This window comes from Gavialis gangeticus, unplaced genomic scaffold (genome assembly GCF_001723915.1).
Source record: "Gavialis gangeticus isolate Ggan-Ray unplaced genomic scaffold, GavGan_comp1, whole genome shotgun sequence".
NCBI lineage: Eukaryota > Metazoa > Chordata > Crocodylia > Gavialidae > Gavialis > Gavialis gangeticus.
The window spans coordinates 15,925,386-15,942,918 of NW_017728996.1; the positions used below are offsets into that span (position 1 = coordinate 15,925,386).

General features: G+C 45.1%; 1 protein-coding gene across 1 annotated transcript in view; it reads left to right on the top strand.

Moving 5' to 3' along the window:
- Positions 1-17,533, top strand: part of AGBL1 (ATP/GTP binding protein like 1) — a 345,924-nt gene that overhangs the window by 286,377 nt on the left and 42,014 nt on the right. The window contains exon 19 of the mRNA XM_019503815.1: positions 9,233-9,409. Within this exon, the coding sequence (XP_019359360.1) occupies positions 9,233-9,409 (177 nt within the window). The remainder of the gene's footprint in view (positions 1-9,232; positions 9,410-17,533) is intronic.

Here is a 17,533-nt window from a genome sequence, read left to right on the forward strand (position 1 = left end):
CTGGGATCCTATGACCCCAGCTGACTTCCTGCCTTTCGGGCAGGGGGCTGGACTCAATGTTCTTCCAAGGTCCCTTCCAGCCCTAATGTCCATGAAATATGAAATCCTCAACTAGATCATCCCAGCCAAAGCTTTGTTTATCCGGGTCTTAAAAACCTCCAAGAATGGAGATCACGCAACCTCTGGGCAACTTCTCTTGGTAACATGTGTTGACTCAGATAGCCACGTGTTTTTTGTATGAGTGAACCTTAATTTTGCATCACGTTTCTCATTTAGCCCTTTATAATAACACTAGAAATGTGCCAGTGGGTGTTTCATAGTTTCATAGATTTAGGGTCGGAAGGGACCTAGTAGATCTTCTAGCCCGACCCCCCGCCAGGGTGGGAGAACAACAAAACCCCAAAAACAAAAACGGGACTCAAATGAGTCCAGCCAGGTAGGCATCCAGCCTCTTCTTAAAGACCCCCAGGGTAGGGGCCAGCACCACTTCCCTTGGAAGTTGGTTCCAGCTCCTAGCCGCCCTAACTGTGAAGTAGTTTTTGCGGATGTCCAATCTATACCTCCTCTCCATCAACTTGTGCCCATTACTCCTTGTTATGCCAGCGGGCGCTAGGGGAAACAGCGTCTCCCCCAAACCCTTCTGGTCCCCCCTAGTGAGTTTATAGACGGTCACCAGGTCCCCCCTCAGCCTTCTCTTGTGGAGGCTGAATAGGTTCAGGTCCCGCAGTCTCTCACTGTAGGGTCTGCCCTGTTGTCCCCGGATCATGCGGGTGGCCCTCCTCTGGACCCTCTCCATGTTGTCCACATCCCTCTTGAAATGGGGCGCACAGAACTGGACACAATACTCCAGCTGTGGCCTGACCAGTGTCGCGTAGAGGGGGAGGATCACCTCCTTGGCTCTACTCGAGATGCACCTGTGGATGCACGACAAGGTCCGGTTAGCCCTGCCAACCATGACCTCGCATTGTCGGCCCATGTTCATCTTGGAGTCAATAATGACTCCAAGATCTCTTTCTGCCTCCGTGCTCTCAAGTAGGGAGTTCCCCATTGTGTAAGTGTGCTGCTGGTTCCTACTGCCCAAGTGCAGCACCCTGCACTTGTCCGTATTGAAACGCATCCTGTTCCTGTTAGCCCACCCCTGTAACCTATCCAGATCCCTCTGCAATCTCTCCCTCCCTGCTAGCGTGCTCACCTCCCCCCAAATTTTGGTGTCATCAGCGAATTTAAACAGGTTACTTTCCACCCCATCATCCAGATCGCTGATGAAGAAATTGAACAGCGCAGGCCCCAGGACCGAGCCCTGGGGGACTCCGCTACCCACCTCCCCCCAGGTCGAATATGACCCATCCACCACCACCCTCTGAGTGCGACCCCTCAGCCAATCTGCAATCCATCTGACTGTGTAGGCATCGATGCCACAGTCGCCTAGTTTTTTAACTAGGATGGGGTGAGAGACGGTGTCAAAGGCCTTGCTGAAGTCCAGAAAGACTACATCCACCGCGACACCTGCATCCATGGCCTTTGTGACCTGATCGTAGAAGGCAATCAGGTTGGTCTGACATGATCTCCCCCTAATAAATCCATGCTGATTGCCCCTGAGCATCATTTCTGATGCCGGCCCATCACAAATGTGCTCCTTGATGATCTTCTCAAAGAGTTTCCCCAGGATTGAGGTAAGACTGACGGGCCTATAGTTGCCCGGGTCCTCCCTCTTCCCCTTCTTGAAGATGGGGACCACATTTGCTACCTTCCAATCATCTGGCACCTGGCCCAAGCACCACGATCGCTCATAGAGCCGTGCCAGGGGCCCTGCAATAACCCCAGCTAGCTCCCTCAACACCCTGGGGTGGAGAGCATCCGGACCCGCTGACTTGAACGCGTCCAGCCCCTCCAGAAGCTCTCTAACCCGGTCCTCCCCAACCTGAGGTCTGAAGGCGATCCCCTCGAGTCCGGCTTCTATCACAGCAGGGAAGTCCCGGTCCCTGCACAAGAAAACGGAGGTGAAGAATTGGTTAAAGAGGTCTGCTTTCTCCTCTGACGCAACCACCAGATTGAATTCTGCTTTGCACTACACATATTTTCTCCTGCTGAAAGAAGTGGGCATCGAACAGGACAAAGGCAGCATTGGCTTAGACCCTGCTGCTATAAACATAGTTTCCCTCACTGTGTTTCTAGTGACAAGACTCCTAATATAGACTGCATTTGAAAATCCTCCTCTCTTTTTCAGACATGCTGTTTATTCACACTTCACACCCTTAGAAGGTGAAGCCTGACTAGATTTAGTTTTACTCTGTGGGTTTATTTAGCACTGCTGGGCTGGCTTCAGCATGAGGATGTGTGCTGGAGACTGCTGACAGCTAAAGGGAGGCACTGAAGGAGTCTTGAAGAAACTTCAATTTGTATTAGGAGAAAACATGTTACTTATAGTAAAAATAGGGGACTGTTGTTCCTGCCTTGGCCATTCATTGGCTGTGGGACTTTGGGCAGCTCAGTGCACCTACTTATGCCTCATTTCCAAAATTCAATGTGGCATAATCAAAGCTGGGGAAAACAACAGTTCCACTTAGTGGAAAATGTCCTGGTTTTGAAGTTTGGTTGTATTACAATATGAATAAAATAGGAGAGGGAGAGAAATCTCCATTCCAGGGTAGCTAAATGGCCTGGTGGTTAAATCACTAGCTTAGGGTATAGGAACCCAAGGTGGAAGTCTCTGCTCTGATTATGTGGGACAGATAAAACTAAACTAAAACTGGGCTCCCTCATGTTGGCTGGTTGGGACTCAATGGGTCTCTTCATCTCTGAGTAGAAACCACTAGGCCCTGGGACACCTACCCAATGGGAATTTCCTCTGAAATGATGCATTGCTTCGAACAATTTTCATTTGGGCAACTTAGCCTTCTTCAGTGAGGGAGTGGGGAGAGAAAATTTTGCAAATCTTCTCTTCCTTATTTTTTTGAACGGCTCCAGTATTTGCTTCTAATTGTGCTCCTAAACAGCTTGGTAAACTTTGTCATGGAAGAAGTTAAAACCCCCCTTGTTAGTTCTGTGCTAGTTCTGTTGTATGATTTGCACCTTTCCAGAGCAAACGGCAACCACTCTCCCTCCTTTAAGAATGCCTCATATTTCTCATTAATCTTACAGTCCCATCCAGGGGGAGCTCAGATTTCCCAGCAGGGAAATACTGCAGTGCTCCTTGCAAGCTTTCCTTTAGCCAAATCTCTTGCGTCTCACAAGGGGAGTGGGGAGAGAGCGTATAGTCAGCAGGAAGCTTGAGAAGGCTGGGGACAGTCAGTGGACACGCGAGCAAAACTGAAACGCTACCTTCAACATCTGGAGTGTGTTTGGAATCTGCAATGACTGAACAGGAGCAAGCCACTGCTCCCTTCCAAATGTACAAGGCAGGTATTGCCTATTCCCCAGATTAAACGTGCATATTGCTTCCCCTTGTTCAGCAGTCGGCAACATTTTCTGGTTGTGGGCTGGAATAGCCCAGCTTTGGTTCAAACCAGGCCAGCTAGAACCTGGCTGCTGCCAGCACTCTTTCCTGTCACCTCTTCTCTTTGTCACTTACCTACCCAGCTGCAACATAGCCCAGGCGAAGCCTTTACCACCGAGCATTGCCATGGCTCAGTGCGACTAAAACCTCCCCTCTGTGGCCTGGGTCCAGTGACTCCAAGGGCTGGATCTGGCCAGCCATACATTGCCTACTCCTGCTCTAGATGGCATCCAATAGGGGGTTAGGCTCTTAAATTAGAGGGAGATTGGACATTGAGAGGTGGCTGTTGAGTAAAGAATTCAAGCTGGGCTTCTCATATCAGTTCAAGGGAGTTTGATGCCCAAATCCCATTGAAAAGCAATGATAGTTGAACACCTAATTCATTTAGGTTCCTTTAAAAAGCACATCTAAATGTTCCCCAGAAGGAGTATTGTATAAAAGAATTGCTCAGGCATGCAGGGATGAAGAAGGCCAAAGTGCGATTGGATTTGCAGCAGCAAGGGATGTGAAGGGTAACAAAAAGGTTTCTACAAGTATGTCAGCAACAAGAGGAAGTTCAGGGAAAGTGTGGGTCCCTTACTGAATGGGGGAGGCAACCTAGTGACAAACGATTTGGAAAAGGATGAAGTGCTCAATGCCTTTTTTACCTCCGTCTTCACAGGCGAGGTCAGCTCCCAGACTACTGCACCTGGCAGCACAGTTTGGAGAAGAGGTGAGGAGCCAACAGTAGCAAAAGAACAGTTTAGGGACTGGTTAGAAAAGCTGGATGTGTACAAGTTCATGAGGACAGACACAGAGCACCTGAGAGTGCAGATGTGATTGCAGAGCCACTCACTGGCCATTATCTTTGAAAACTCATGGCAGTCAGGAGAGGCTCCAGATGATTGGAAAAAGGCATATATAAGGCCCATCCTTAAGCAAGGGAAAAAGAAGGATCCGGGGAACCACAGAGCAGTCAGCCTCACCTCAGTCCCTGGAAAGATCATGGAGCAGGTCCTTAGGGAATCCATTTCTAAGCATTTGAAGAAGGTGATTAGGAACAGTTGGTATGGATTCACCAAGGGCAAGTCATGCCTGACCAAACTGATTGCCTTCTATGATGAGATGACTGGCTTTGGATGCAGGGAGAGCAGTGAACATGATATACATTGACTTTAGCAAGGTTTTTGATACGGTCTTCCACGACATTCTTGAAAGCAAGCTAAGGAAGTATAGGTTGGATGAATGTACTGTAAGGTAGATAGAAAACTGGCTGGATCATCAAGCTCAAAGGGTAGAAATCAATGGCTCAATGTCTAGCTGGCAGCCAGTCTCAAGTGGAGCACCCCAGGGGTTGGTGCTGGGATCAGTTTTGTTCAATACCTTCATCAATAATCTAGAGGATGGGATGGAGTGCACCCTCAGGGTGTTTACAGATGACACCAAGCTGGCAGAAGTAGTAGATGCACTGGAGGGTATGCCAAGATTCAGAGACTCCTTGACAAATTGGATCAAAAGAGGAGGACTGGACCAAAAGAAATCTTACGAGGTTCAATAACAAGAAGTGCAAAGTCCTTCACTTAGGATGGAACAATCCCACGCACCAGTGAAGACTTGGGACCAACTGGCTAAGCAGCAGCTCTGCAGAAAAGGACATGGGGGTTACAGTGGACAATAAGCTGGATATGAGCCAGCAGTGTGTCCTTGTTGCCAAGAAGACTAATGGCATACTGGGCTGCATTGGTAGGAGCATTGCCAGCAGGTCAAGGGAAGTGATTCTTCCCCTCTATTCTGCACGGCTGAGGCCACATCTGGAGTACTGTGTCCAGTTTTGGTCCTCCCACTGCAGAAAACTACGTGGACAAACTAGAGAGAGTCCAGTGGAGGGCTACAGAATATTAGGGGGCTCGGGCACGTGAATTATGAGGAGAGTCTGAGGGAACTGAGCTTTTTTAGTCTGGAGAAGAGAAGACTGAGGGGAGATTTAATAGTAGCCTTCAAGTAACTGAAGCGGGGATCCAAAGAGGATGGAGCTGGACTGATTTCAGTGGTGGCCAACAACAGAATAAGGAGCAATGGTCTCAAGTTGCAGCAAGGGAAGTTTAAGTTAGATATGAGGAAAACGTTCTCACCAGGAGGGCAGTAAAGCACTGGAACAGGTTACCCAGAGAGGTGGTGGAATCTCCATCCTTTGAGGTTTTTTAAACACAGCTAGACAAAGCCTTAGCTGAGATGATGTAGTTGGGGATGGTCCTGCTGTGAGCAGGGAGTTGGACTAGATGACCTCCTGAGGTCCCTTCCAACCCTCATTTTCTATGATTTTGACACAATCCTAATGAGTGAGGCCTGGTCTGAACTAGGGTGTATGGAGTGCCAGGCTGCTATAGGACTAAGCATGGAGTTGGCGAGTGGTGCAAAGTCTGAGGCTGGAAGACAGTGGGACAGAAGGACAGAGACTAGAAGGCCCATGAGGCTGGCACATGTCAAACAGCCCTTCCTACGTGTGTCAATGGCTCATGCCTGACCTTTGGTTGATACTTATGAACAGGACCTTTTGTTACCATATAATGAGACTTTGGCCTGCATGGATGGTATACTGGATGTGACATCAAAATAATCAGTGCCTGGCTCCCAAGAGGCCAATGAAGAAGAAGACTGTGGTCCTTAGCTTTCTTCTTATCCAGTCTATATGGTGAACTGTGGATCAGTTTCTGTGTATAGAGGCATCTTGCCCTTCTGCTATCCATATGGGACCTAGCCTGTGGGTGAAAAGAACTCCCGGTCAAATTGCTTCATTGCTATTAAGATACCTGTTAGTGGCTTGTTTCATTTTAAATGTGAGATTGAAAGATAATTAATGGGAAAAATAAATAGAGAAGAAAGAACCATTAGTGTGAAATCTGAAGAACATTGGTAGAATAAAAAAAAAATATTAAATTCAGATTTGCTAATGCTCGGAAGTGAGTCCTACACACAGAGGCATTTCTGTTACCTGCTAGCATTTTTATTTAATTAAATGTAAGAGATTGATTAGACATACAATTTCAGTTGTTTTAACAAGCTAAATTGGCTTGGGAATCTGTTTGTGGCACTTCCAAAATATAAATCTGGGTGTTGGTTCAGATAAGGGCAAAATGGGAACACTCCAAAATGTTCACCTATAGCTTAAGCCATTATCTCAGTTTTCCTGAGGTTTATCAACATTTGGTTGATGTGTGCCTGTACACCTGTGCGTGTGTAGAATCCCAGTTCAACCTGCATCTAGGAAGTAGTTCATGAGAACATATCACTTAGCGATTCCCACATGGCTGAGATAATTTTGGATGTTGAATGTAAACTAAGACACTGAATCTAGGAGGTTGTGTTTGTTGCACGTGAATATGAAAAGGAGAGTTTTACAGCTAAACCTGATTATTGGGCATCTTAAAATTTGAGAACTATTTCTGGCAGTGACACTGATTCACCATGACACCTTGGGCAAGTCCATGGGTTATTTCTGTACTTCAGTTTCCTCAACTGTAAAATGTGCTTAATAATATTTCAGTGATATATTAGGTGTTTGGAAGGTGAGTTCATTAGCAGTTATAGACTTTGACTTATAGACATTAAGATCTTCAGCTAGAATATGCTAGAAAAATCCAGTGTAGTATTGTTGTTTTATATACAATCAAAGGCATTAAAAAGGATGTTACTAAGGAATTTTAGCTAGAAGTTTTTGGGTTATACAAGATGCATCTTGGAAAATATTGAAGGTCCCCATTCTTCTTCGTCCCCCGTTTTAGCCAAACCCAATATTCTCCTGAAGTGTTGCGAACACAAACCAGATAGGACTGAATGACAAAGAATCGGACAGTGAACTGACTAGTCTGGTTTTTCTTCCCGGGGGAAGGAGATACAAAAATAAACAGCTTTTTGGGAAAATGGAATCTGCTTTGTAGAAAAAAGTTTCTTTCCTTTCTTTCTTTTTTGTTTCCCTTTTCACTTGTAGGGAACAACACTCTGCTGGCATAGATTGTGCTTAGTTATATCATGATAGGATTTGTCTCATAATTTCTAACTTGATGGTCCCCACCTTTAAATACTTGATCTGCTGGCAACACTCCTACTAATGCAGCCCCGTATGCTGTTAGCCATTGGCAACAAGGGCACACTGCTACCTGATAAATAAGGTATAACTACATGTAGACCAATATATTTAGGCTGGAAGTGGTTAAAGATTTTTCACAGGAATAAGTTTTCAGTGAAAAATGCAGTTTCCACATGATCAAAATTTTAATTTTACCAATTTTGTTTTGTTTTGATCCAAGCAATCTAAATGAAATATTTCATTCTGCATCCTTTCATCCTGAATTGGCATACTTCAGTTGGTTTCCCTGACCCAAAATGTTTTCTTTCAAGCTAGTGCAACACTAACCCAGTCCAGGGTGACCCTCTCTCCTATGGTCTGGGCTCCTTGAAGGAACGTATGTCTACTAATGCAACAAGGCTCCCTTCTTTTACCAGGCTGCATGGTAGATTGTGGGAAAGGTGATCCAGCCAACAAGACTGGCCCATAGGAAAGAACAGGGGTATCAGGTAGGGATGTGCGAAGCAGGCTGTATTCAATTCAGATTCGGCCTGAATCGGGGACAGTGATTCGATTTGTTGATTCAGATCACTGTCCCTGATTTGATTTGGTGGAATCTGAATCTGAAGATTTGATGCTGATTCGGAGAATCAGTGATTTGGACATAGACACAGCTTTAAAAGTTTTTTCCACATTCCTTGAGGTAGCAGGCACGGCTCATGATGGCTGCAATGCTGGGGTGCATGGAGCATCCCACAGGAGTGTGGGGGGGCCCTCCATGTACTGCTGGTCCACTTCCGAGTCTGCTGGGGAGCACACTGGGGGCCCCCCCCATGCCTCCCTGGCTCGGCGATTGGCCACCGGGGGACCCTAGGTGCGCCCCCCAGACCCAGGAGGCACCAGTCACTGAGCCAGGAGGGCACGGGGGTAGGAGGTCTTGCGTGCTCCCTGGTAGACCCAGAAATGGACCAGAAGTGCTTCTGGTCCACTTCTGGGTCTGCTGCCAAGTGTGCTGGGGAACCCCCTGCACTCCTGTGAGACTCCATGCGCCCCAGCATCACAGCATTCACAAGCCACCTGCTACCTAGAGTTATGTAGAAAAAACACTTAAAGCTGTCTCTATGTCTGAATCTCTGAATCTCTCCGAAACAATTCAGAGAGATTAAGGGTCCTCTGTTTTGATTAGGATTTGGAGATTTGGCCACCGGATTGGACTGAATCTCTCCTGAATCGAATCAGGGACGAACATTTTGCACAGCCCTAGTATCAGGTTGCTGAAAACTGAGTCCCAGGAGGCTTATACCACAAACAGGCTTATACCACAGTGCAGGGTAATGGTGAATTGACTCAAAATTCAGATTTTTGAGTAATTTAAATCAAAACAAAACATATTGATTCAAGAATGTCAAAAATGTCTCGTTTTGATTGAAAATCAAGTAAAAACAATCAGATTTTAGGCCTCAATTGGGAGGAAAACAAGTGTTGATTATCAGGAATCACCAGGAAATGGATATTAGAATTTTCACACAGCTCTCTTTGGTGTTAGATCAAGAATAATTATGTAAATTTGATAATTATCAATAGACAAATAAATATGTATGTATACATGAGTGTATACATACACATACATAGCTGCCTGTCTATTTAGCTGTCAAATTTGTATTCACATTTCTGTTATTACTTTGTTGTAGACCCTCCCCAAAATCCTGGATAAAGTGGCTGCTCCATTCATCATGAGCAGCTGCAGTTTCCTTGTGGAGAAGTCCCGTGCATCGACAGCCCGAGTGGTTGTGTGGCAGGAGATTGGTGTGCTGAGGAGCTACACAATGGAAAGCACATACTGTGGCTGTAGTCAAGGGCTCTACAAAGTGAGTACCTTTGTTGAGAAGACCGTCCCTTTCCTCCTTTCTTTTGTGGTGCCCATTTTAATTTGCTGCTTGGAGCTTGGGTCACAGTTTCATGATTCCCCAAGCCCTTTAGTGGAGTGAGTTCCTGAATATTTGCTGGAATTCCTTGCCATTGCTTGAGAGTGCACCGATGTTTCCAAATTTGCCTCTGCAGCTGTACGCCAGTCACCCCTTGACTTGTTCTCTTCAATGACATGGTACCCCATCCACGCTCCAGCCCTGCTTCGCAGTAAGAGACAAAGCCTGGGTCTTGTCTCTCATGCTGTAGTGTAAATCAGGACCAAATCCTTAGGTGCCGGATTACAGGGGGGTAAAAAGAGTGTAAATCTTTGGGAATCCACCCCAGATAAGATGCTTTTTGGGTTTCATGACTAAGGAGGAGTCTTTTTCAAATGAAACAACCTCACGTCTGCTTCATTGTAGAGAAGAAGGGTTAAGGTTGTGGCAAAATGCTGTCACAGCCCCCTCCTGTTACAGCCTTCCCCTTGCCCTGGGGGTAGTCTGTTCCTCCTCTCTCTCTCATATGTCTGTGTGTCTGGTTGTTGAGCAACCCCTTGGCCTGCATGACAGGCCCCAGCTGGAAGTGTGGAAGAATTGTCTCATCACCTGTCTGTCAATTTGCTTACCATGTTCACCATGGTGGGCAGGAACCATCCTCCCCCCTCCATCTGTTTCAGGTAACCCTGAGTTGTAACCCGAGCTGGAGGCATTCCTGAGGGAAGGGGAGCCTGCTCCTCCTCCTGTCAGGTTCCCTGCCTCTGCAGGTCATGTGAGCAGTTATCTCACCTGTCTGTCAGCCTGGTTGCCTGGGTCACCCTAGCCCCTATTGTTTGGGCACCTACCTCATGGCAAGGGGGCAGGCGCCCACACCACCAGGTGACCAGTATTGCTTTTAAAACTGATTGGTTGGCATAAGAAGCACCTGCCTGATTGAACCTGGAAGGAGAGGTCACTTGAAAGCACCAGGCATCAGCCAAGGGGGCTGCTTCTGGTGGGGACTTAGTGATGAGGTCACAACAGGGATATATAGGGTCCCTTCTTCCTGGAAGGGGATGAGGCATCTCGAAGAGACATTTCTGGCAGAGCCATGCTGGAGACAGCCCTGATAGAAAGCAGGGAGAGAGCTCCCAGGCTGGAGCCCTAGGCTCTGGGGGCGGGAGGGGGACAGCAGCTGAACTACTGTCGCTGTCTCCCTTCCTTTCTTTTAACTGGTCATACTACAAACTACCTGCCTCCAGAGGAAAGCTCAATCCACCTCTGGATGATATTTGTGAGTAAGCTACTTGAAACCTATCTAGATATATAGCTTGCAGTACAGCAGATGGATAATCAACAGCTACCTAGCCACACTGTTTGCTCTAAGGTTATTCTTTGATATTGCTCTATCTTGTACCCTACCCCAAACCTACTCCCTGTAACCAACACATTTCTCCATTGTTCTAAGCATGGTGAACTGGCTAGGAGAGGGAGAGGGGCATGCCTGTGTGTCCCCTTGGTCCGGCTGTCTAAGAGAGACCAGTATTTGTGCTCCAGGCTAAGGGAAGAACCCCAGGTTCTTGCAGTGGGTCAATCACCCTCAAGGTCTACAAGGCCTGTGTATCCCAGGGGGCACAGGGCCATGCACAGACCGAGACTCCTGGGTGGTGGCAGCAGTGATCCCAGGCTCATGGGTGTGCTCTGGGAAGGGGGTCAGCTGGATGTGAGGCACCCTAGGGAGGCACTCGGAGCCTGGTAGGTGGTCACGCGCAGTGAGGTGGGTGGTTCAGCGCAGTAGCACCCCCTGCTAGCCCACCACAAAGGCCTTCCTGGTTTTCCATATAGTTTTTGTTAAATTTCATAACCAGCTCTACTCGCCCAGTTAAATTCCTGCATTATTCCTGAAGTGACCATAAGCCCATGATGCTGGAATGCTAAATTGGCCCTTGTAGCTCCTATGATTACCATGATCTGATTAGAATTATTTGACATCTCTGTGGTATATATTATAATTGTATTGCTGGCAAGGGATTTTACAGCTAACCAGTGGGAAGTAAAGCCATCACATAAATCAGACAGCTTTCTCAGCTATATTACTAATAACACTGGCAGCTACAGAAGAGTCTAACAGAATTTGAGTTCCTTTGCTTGCTCTGTCCTTATGCCCTGCAGGTATAGTGTAAATAAAAGTCTCTGTGATAGTGGGCTTTGTAAAGTCCAATCTTATTTTTTAAAGGGAAGATGATGGCCTGATTGTTTCAGCTCACTCTCTGAGACTTCCTAACCCAAGAAACAAAAACTCTGTTTCCCCTCTTGTGTCTACATGGGCCGTCTTTTTACTCATCGGTAACTCTCTGCTTCTAAGGAATCGTTTGAATTCAGACAGCAGCATCTGCTATCAAATAACAGTGAGATGAAAGAGCATTCTGGGTAATGGTATGCAAATGAGAACACCTGTGCTATACTTTACACACACAGTTGTTCTTGTTTGGTACTAAATGTACTGTAATGAAGCTGGCTTCATCAGCTCAGCCCCATGTGAACACATAAGGCTTGGTTTTTAGAAGATATTTCCTTTGGTCCATCCCTAAGGGTCTGAGGAAAACAAAAAAACAAAAAGGAATTGGATAAATTCTTGGAGGAAAGGGGCATAAGTAGCTATTGAGTGCAGGAATTAGAGATACAGCCTCTGAAATAAATCTTCCTAGACCTTAAATGCTGGAGGTCTGCAAGTAAGGGAGGAACAGTAGGGAAAAAAACCCAGAAAAAACCGTGGTCATACCCAGTTCAATCTCCCTTTCAGCATCCACTCTCTGCCACTGTGTGACACAGGATAGAGGGCAAGATGGACCTATGGTCAGACCCATTAAATGGCAGTTCTTATGTTCTTAATACTTGTGAGGTGAGCTAATACCTTTTTTCCCACCAAGAAGTATTGGTGAGAGGGATGTCAGACAAGCATTTGGGCACTGAGTGTGGAGACTGTGTGGAAGAGCTGCCTCCTTGTAATTGTTCATGTGCCTGCAATTACTCTGTGGTAAGTGAAAGCTTAGCTGTGCTTCATTCTGGGATAAACTGCCTGGTTTAGCTTTCACATATTGCAGAATAATTGCAGACACACAAGCAGTTACCAGGAGTCAGCACATCCACAGAGAGTCTCTTTCTCTCGTTAAATGTCTTTAATTTGCTTTCTTGTTCATGGTCTTAAGATAATTATAGGGTGCTACAGATATGGCAAGAGCACTCTTCTTTCTGAATCAGTATTGGTCTAATATCCTGGGTTGGGGCTAAAAGGACTATTGTGCCCTGGCAGGTAGTATTATCATTTCTGTAGGAGTGGGGGAGTTTCTCCTTCTCAGAGTGCATCTACATTGCAATCAAATGAATGATTGCAACTGCTGTAGACATAGCCATGCTAACATAGAGTATACAGCATGGGTACCAGTAACAGTGTGAGAATATTGTAAGAGCAGCATTATGGAGCTCAGGATACATATAGTGGTGTTCAAAATATGGTTACTGGTTGTGTTTCGCTATCTGTTCTGAGCTTGGCATTGCTGCAGCTACATTTTATTGGTGCTGAGGTGGCTAGTCCGAACCTTGGAGAGATTGAAAGTTTGGAGAGTATAATTACCCAGTTTGGCCAGAGCAACACTCTCTATTCTTCTAAAAAGTGCCAGTTGAGATTGGGAATTCACTTTTAAATCTTGCCTAAATGACAGTGGGCAGAATCCTGACTCCACTGGAGTCAGTGGTAAACTCCTTTTGATTTCACCCTAGGATTGCATCCGAGACCTGTGTGACCAGAACGTGATCTAAAGCATGGTGGACCACCATCATCTAGTAGATCATTATCCTGATCTCATAGCTCCTGTGGTCCTTGACCCACCCTTGCTTGGTTTGTGAAGTCAGACCCATCCTAGCACAAGGGGAGCAGGACAACTGAGTGAAACCACTAAATAAATGCTGCATTTTGGCACCTAATTCTGTGTTGTTTCACTGTGCCATCTGAGTGTCCTTTGTATATTCTAGAGGCACTAGGGGACAAGCAGAAGTACCCAGCAATGCCACACCTGGCTCTCCTTTAACAATACTTTGAAATATATGAAACACATTTTTTTTGTTTTGTTTTCCCCATCACCACTGAATAACTGAGCAGAACCACTGGCAGCAAGCATGGGGATCAGAGTAATTTTACATGTGAGGGCCTGCCTCACAAGAAGGAATTGAATCCAGTTTTTTGTAGCCCATAAGGAGCTCTATGAGCTATAAAAGCAGTATAGAAATTTCCGTTCTGAACATATTGCAAATGATTTCTGTATGTTGGAAAGCAGAGTCCCAGTTGGATCATGAGGTTATTATTCTAAGGTCATCTTTCCATTTTTTTGTTTAGCATTACCATTTATCCCAAAGATGGAGGACTATTAAATATGCCCAGGAGGGGGATTTCTTTCTTCCATCGTAAGAATATAAATATTTTTGCAGTTTCTCTGGTTAAGGCAGCTTTAAAGTAGTTCCAATCATTTCTCCCCTAGTACACTAAGCACCTGATTTGTTAGTATTGAAATGAAATATTATTTCTTACACTGACATTTATGTTGGAGCTACAGAAAGGAGAATAAGCTATTTCCTTCAAATAATTGATATTAATAGCTTATTCCCCCTTCTATTTTGCAGTCTTTAGTAGGGTCTTGTTTGTTTGTTTGTTTTTTGATTTAGGTTCCTACTGCTATTTCTTAATGGGGGGAACAGAGATTTAGCGGCTTAGTTCCACGTAATGCTCCAGTCCCACCTACCGAGCTGAGACTTGCCCATTAGAGTCTGTCAGTGCTGAGGCTGTTGAGCTATACGCTGTAAATAAATCACCCAGTGGGCTATATTTTTTTCCAGAGGTCTCAAGCTGGACACTGGTTATGTGGCTGCAACTTTGGGTCCACAATGTGCGGATATTATTGGATTTAGAGAGGTATTCAGGCAGTAAAACATCAATATCCTAGGACTTGAGTTCTCCATGAATTGCACCTGTAGTTTTGCATCCCCATTTTATAATGGATGGTTTAAAAAAACAGATTCTAATAGTGACCCCTCCAACAGCTCTATCTCCTGGACTAGCACGTCCTTTGGGTTTTGAAGGTTTTACTCTTGATGCACTTTATAAACAGCAACTAAATCTTACACACCTCAGTTTAAAGATAGGAGAAACAGAGGCTTGGAGGATTGAAGTCACTTATCAAAGGCCATGCAGAGAGTCAGTGGCATAGTTATGAGTAGGATGCATATGCCTTGAATCCCAGGTCCCTCCCTGTAAGCATTAACCCTAAATCCCTTCCCCTTTGAATATGATGCAGGTAGTCCATGCCATTTAATACTACTCTTATTATCACTGACACCGTACATGTACTTACTGAGAAAGGTCTAGTAGACATTTAATAAAGGGTAGAGGGAGACCTAAAAAGCTCCTCTAGATATTGTAAGACAATCTACCTGATGGAAAATAAGAGGTTGTTTGTTGCATGTGGATGGCAAGTGAAGCCACCTATACCCTGGAGCAGAGTGGCAAAATGAATAAGTTAAAAGAAAATCTAATATTTGTGGTGTGGGGGTCCAGGGAAGACATCGTGAAAGAGGTTCCAGGATAGGTTTCCTGTTTTGAACTCATAAAATTGTTTGTTGTGTCAAAGATAAGGAAGGAGTTTGCACTTATGATATTCTAATGAGAATCAAGAGTGACCCCAACCTCATTTAAAAGTCACTTGACTTCAAATGGCTCAGAATAAAAAAAGATGGTTTATCTCTGTCGAATCGCCGTCTCTGTGATCAATGGAAATGCAATAAGCCAGCTGCCTTTAAGGAAGAGAAACATAAAACCAAAGAAACTATTGATCTTCACTGAGATTTTATTCAACCTAAAAACAAGAAGGGGAAAAACCCACCTCAACCCTTTTTCATTTTGTTTAGATTGCCAGATTGAGTTTTATAAAAGCAATGTCTCCATTCAAAAGATGCTAAAAACAAAAGAAGTGGATTTCCATGGGTATTCTCCTTCCTACTCCTCCCTGCTTAAAAACCCTCTGGTTGAAACACAAAAACAATCTGCACGAATATTGAGTCCCCCAACCCAGAAATCATTTCTGGAGCTTAGCTCAAGGCTTTGTATTGCAACCTCCTATTTTCTAGCATATTAGAGGCCCCTTTTCATCTATGTTTATGTGACAAGGGATTCAGAGGAGGCCTTCTGAAAAACTTTTACCCATCCTGACAGGGATCGCTGAGTCACTGTCTCAGTGGAATCAAGAAATTGAGTCTCCAGTGGGGTATTTTATAGTTTTCATGAATTTCTCATGGCTTTTATTTCACACCCTTGCATATTAATACATCTCTGCCATTTCCATATAGCACAAGGTTATTCAATATCATGTCACCTGGCATTATGCCTCACTGCTATAATGTGCTATTTGGTTTCATGCTCTATCATATTGCAGAAAATTATTTGATGTCATGCCATGCTATGTCATACTGTGCTTGCCACCATTTTTCTATGCCACTGTACCCTCTTGCACTGGACCATACCGTACTGTTCAGTCGCGTGCTGTACTCTGATTCTATGCAATACTATCATAGCCCCATATATTTCAAGTCCATGATATGCTGCAGCATGCTATACCATGCAGTGCCATACCACGTTGAAACAGAATATTGCCCAGCACGTGTGCCTGATGAAGGATATAAATCAGTAAGGAAATAGATTTCAGCCTCATGCTTTGAAGGGATTATTATAAACAACAGGGAGTGACACAAATGAGTTTTAAAATGATTACAGATATCTTGACAGCGCCCTTTGAAGTAGATTTTACTCGTGATATGGATCCCCCTTTGAAGAGAGCCTTTGGGAGAGCTGAGGAAGAGGGGGTTTGCTGCTCAGTCTACTGCTTTCGACGCATAGAAATTGAACAGCCTCAATTTTCTCATTGGTTTTGAGTAGAAGAGGAAAAATCCACCATTTTGCAATAGGGTGCAGATGACGGGAGCATCAGACAGATGGAGCATAGCAAAGTTATCCTATAAAACATCTCTGTCAAAAGAAGACAGAAGGAGCCTGGGGAACGTTCCTCCTAAGAGGTGACATTTCCATCACAAAGGCTTCCCCTGTCATATCTTTAGCCACTCCAGGCTTTGGGCGATGTGATAAAAGCTGCAAATGATAGAAGCACTCCCAGAGAACTTTGAGAGGGTAAATAGATTTAAAGGACTCTTGTCATGATTCTCCACTGCTCTGCACTTTGCACAGTCAAGTCCATCAATACGAAGTGGGTATAAGATGCTACCCAGGCAGAATATCAGTGCTTGACAGTTGATTTGTTGGCTAGTGTAGAATGAGTTCAGAATAATTTGCAAAATTTAGAAATAGCTGGGAAGCTCACTATGGCTTGGTTACCTTTCTGAGAGAGACGTCACGTCCTTTACTGATCATTCAAGTGCTTATGACTGGATTAAAAAAGAATATTGAGTCCAAGTATCACATGAACGCTCAAATTTTTGGGCATCAACTGCCTGTGTTCATGTAAAGCAAGGAATAGAGTTTGCTTCCTTCATCTCCAAAATGTGAGCTGGAGCACCGTGAGCAACAGAAGAGAGGGTATCTGTCTGATTGGGTCTTCTTTCAAGTTGTTGGGCACAGGAGAGCACCACCAAGGGAATCACTATGACATTGTGCCTGCCTATGCTTGGAGCAATGACATAATCAATCAGGCCCAGTATTTTATATTTTATAGATGGGTGCATTGAGGTACAGAGGAATGAAGTCACTAGGCCAGCATCCCATAATTTTTTCATAGATTTCATAGACATTAGGGCTGGAAGGGACCTTGGAAGATCATCGAGTCCAGCCCCCCGCCCAAAGGGCAGGAAGTCAGCTGGGGTCATAGGATCCCCCAGACCTTGAAGTCTCAGACAGTAAAGAAATTCTTCCTTATGTCCAGCCTGAAACGGTCTTGTAGTAATTTATGACCATTCAACCTCATCATCCCTTGGAGCACTCTGGTGAACAAACGTTCCCCCAGATCCTGGTGGTCATCCCTGATAAACTTATAGGTGGCCATCAGATCACCC